This window comes from Geospiza fortis, unplaced genomic scaffold (genome assembly GCF_000277835.1).
Source record: "Geospiza fortis unplaced genomic scaffold, GeoFor_1.0 scaffold403, whole genome shotgun sequence".
NCBI classification, from domain to species: Eukaryota; Metazoa; Chordata; class Aves; order Passeriformes; family Thraupidae; genus Geospiza; species Geospiza fortis.
This window is the reverse complement of record NW_005054336.1, coordinates 2,826,830-2,829,376: the sequence shown is the minus strand read 5'-3', so window position 1 is coordinate 2,829,376 and position 2,547 is coordinate 2,826,830. Positions and strand designations below refer to the sequence as shown.

Sequence of the window (2,547 nt, the reverse complement as noted above, 5' to 3'; positions counted from 1 at the left end):
CCGCCGTGCCTGCCCCAGGCCCTGGCGGCGATCGCGCTGCGCGCTCCGAGCGCGCCCTTGAGTGCCCTTACCTTGTTGCCGTGCCAGAGGTGGATAACTACCGGCATGGGGTTGTGTGCTCGTACCGTGGTGTTTTTCAAGACTTCATTCTTTCACTGCCGTTTCACTATTACCCATTTAAGGGTGATTTTGCAAACGTATTTACAATTTTAGTTATTATAAGCTAATACTAGTGAATATTTCCTTAAAAGATAAATCACCTAAAGTGTGTATCGATACCTAAACTCCGGAGGGCTGATAGAGGCTGAACAGTCCCTGCCTGCCCATTAGTACATCACGACAAGCATACACCAAGGAGTCACTGTCTCATACAAGGCCACAGATGCCAGGGTAAGAAGAAAGTCTCCAGTCTGTCTCCTACTAACCTACTGATATGCAGGGTAAAGGGAAATTTAAAACTAGAATGGCTCACGTAATCCAAAACTGTAAGTAGAAGTGTAACTATATGAAGCAATTGATTTTACAGGTTGTAAAAGTGCATTATAAGAAATTACAGTTTCTTAGCTCTAGAAGATAACAAAATGTGGACATGGTAGGTGCTGACTGCCAGAAAAGTATAATGAGCTTCTGTGTCAAATCCTGATCTAACTTGCTGCATGGCCTGCTCACCTTTACTCCTAGAACTGTTCCTTCTCAGACTAGACTATATAGGCAGGTTCCAGACTTTTGGAGGCCATATGAGAGTCACAGCTCATATGTAGGCTTATGTGCAGCTTCTTGTCATTTGAAGAGAGCAGGGTTGCCAAATTCTATGAAAAAAAAAATTGTTCTTGGTCCAGATGAGTCTGTAGGATTAGAACTTTACTTCTGAGAAATATTTTTGCTCTGTCCAGCAGTGCAGGTAGAAACTCGTACAAAGACACCATCCATCTGTTAACTCTTAAGATGTGTGATTCAATGAGCTAGTTTTAAAAAAATTGGATAAGCATGTATGCAGACAGAATATATATAATTTTTCACTCTGCATGGAACACAGCTTGTAGATGACTTTTGTCTGTAACATACCAAATGCTTTCTCCTACTTGTTCTAAATTCAGACTTACAAATATAGACACTGATGCTGAATCCTAGGCCCATTGAAGGCAGTGACAGAATTAATGCTGGTTTCAATAAGGCCAAAATTATTCCTTTTTTAGAAAAATCAAATGAAATTAACTAAAACAGCAGAAAGGAATGTTATAAATAATGGCCTGTTACTGCATGTTTATGATTTTAAAAGTTTAAACAAGTTTAAGCCCTAAAATGAATTTATTTTCTATTACTAAAGATAACACTTTAGGTAGCTATAAAAAGATTCCAAGCTTGCCGTTATCTATAACACAAATGAAATATCAGTGACCTACACCAGCTGCCAATGCTGAATAACACTGTTCATGATCCCTGCTCCTTGTCTGAACACAAGCCTTACAAATGTGAGGTCAGGAGCTTTATCAGTCTGCTGGGGAAAGAGGTGCAGGGCTGTTTAAGGCTCCCTCCTTCTCTTGGGCAAGAAGGAACATCAGATGCAGATGATTCAGTTCAGACACCAACCTCTGCAGACTCCAGTAGCATTGCATGAATCATGCCTACCGAGCCTGAGCTTTCCCTTCGTGCTCAGATTACTCATGCTGCCAATCCTAGGATTAGCATACAGCTCATTTCTTATGCATCAGGCTTCGTGCTAATGACCTTTCTTGTAGAGGAGAAGCCTTTGCAGCTTCTCAATATCAGACTAAGCAGCAGCAGAATTTTTCCCTGAAGTGCACCTCAGTAAACCAGTGACCCAGTTAGATAAGTTAGGAAGTTTGGCAGGAGGAAAACAACCAATGCTGTTGTTTATATCATGGTAGCCATCAAATTTCTTAATGAACCAGTAATAAGAATTAATTACTGTAAAACATCCCCTAAGAAAAACTGGAAAACACATTTGAAATCCTGAATCTGACCACAAGCTTTCACTTGCCTTCAAAGAAAGGTTGATGAAAGATTTATGCAAGGCAATCAGAAAACTCCTGTAGTCATCTAGAATACAAGAAGGAATAAAGGTGGAACCATCATGTGCCTTATTATACAAAGGTATTTGGCCATGCTACGCAGTAGTTCTTGTACAAAGAAAGAAGCAGAGCAAATTTTTTCACAAGAATAGAATCAATTCTGTTTTTATTTTATACATCACTAACTACCTCAATAGTTATGTCAAACTTCTAAATGATGTAAACCTTTTGGCTGTCGAGTTTAGCAATGCTATCTTGAGGTAGTGGACATGGATCTGGCATCATGGGAAGAAGGTAGTGCTGGTGACCTAGCAGTTCTGAGCAGTGTTTGCACAATGAAATTGCTGCACACGCTAATGCAGAATTTCTGGGCACCACCTGTGCTGCCTTAGCTGTCCTGTTTTCCAAGGAAGCTGTAGAATTTCTCTATTATTTAAGAACACTTTGGACTCTAGGACCACACTGTCCACATGTGTGGCAAACGTGTTTGTACAAGGCAAATACCTTCCACAAA

General features: G+C 40.3%; 1 protein-coding gene across 1 annotated transcript in view; it reads right to left on the bottom strand.

Annotated features, from left to right (window-relative positions):
• The window catches only part of EPHX4 (epoxide hydrolase 4), a 16,370-nt gene extending 16,263 nt beyond the window's left edge, over window positions 1–107 (bottom strand). The window contains exon 1 of the mRNA XM_031057862.1: window positions 72–107. Coding sequence (XP_030913722.1) covers window positions 72–107 — 36 coding nt within the window. The remainder of the gene's footprint in view (window positions 1–71) is intronic.
• Between the last annotated feature and the right edge of the window lie 2,440 nt (window positions 108–2,547).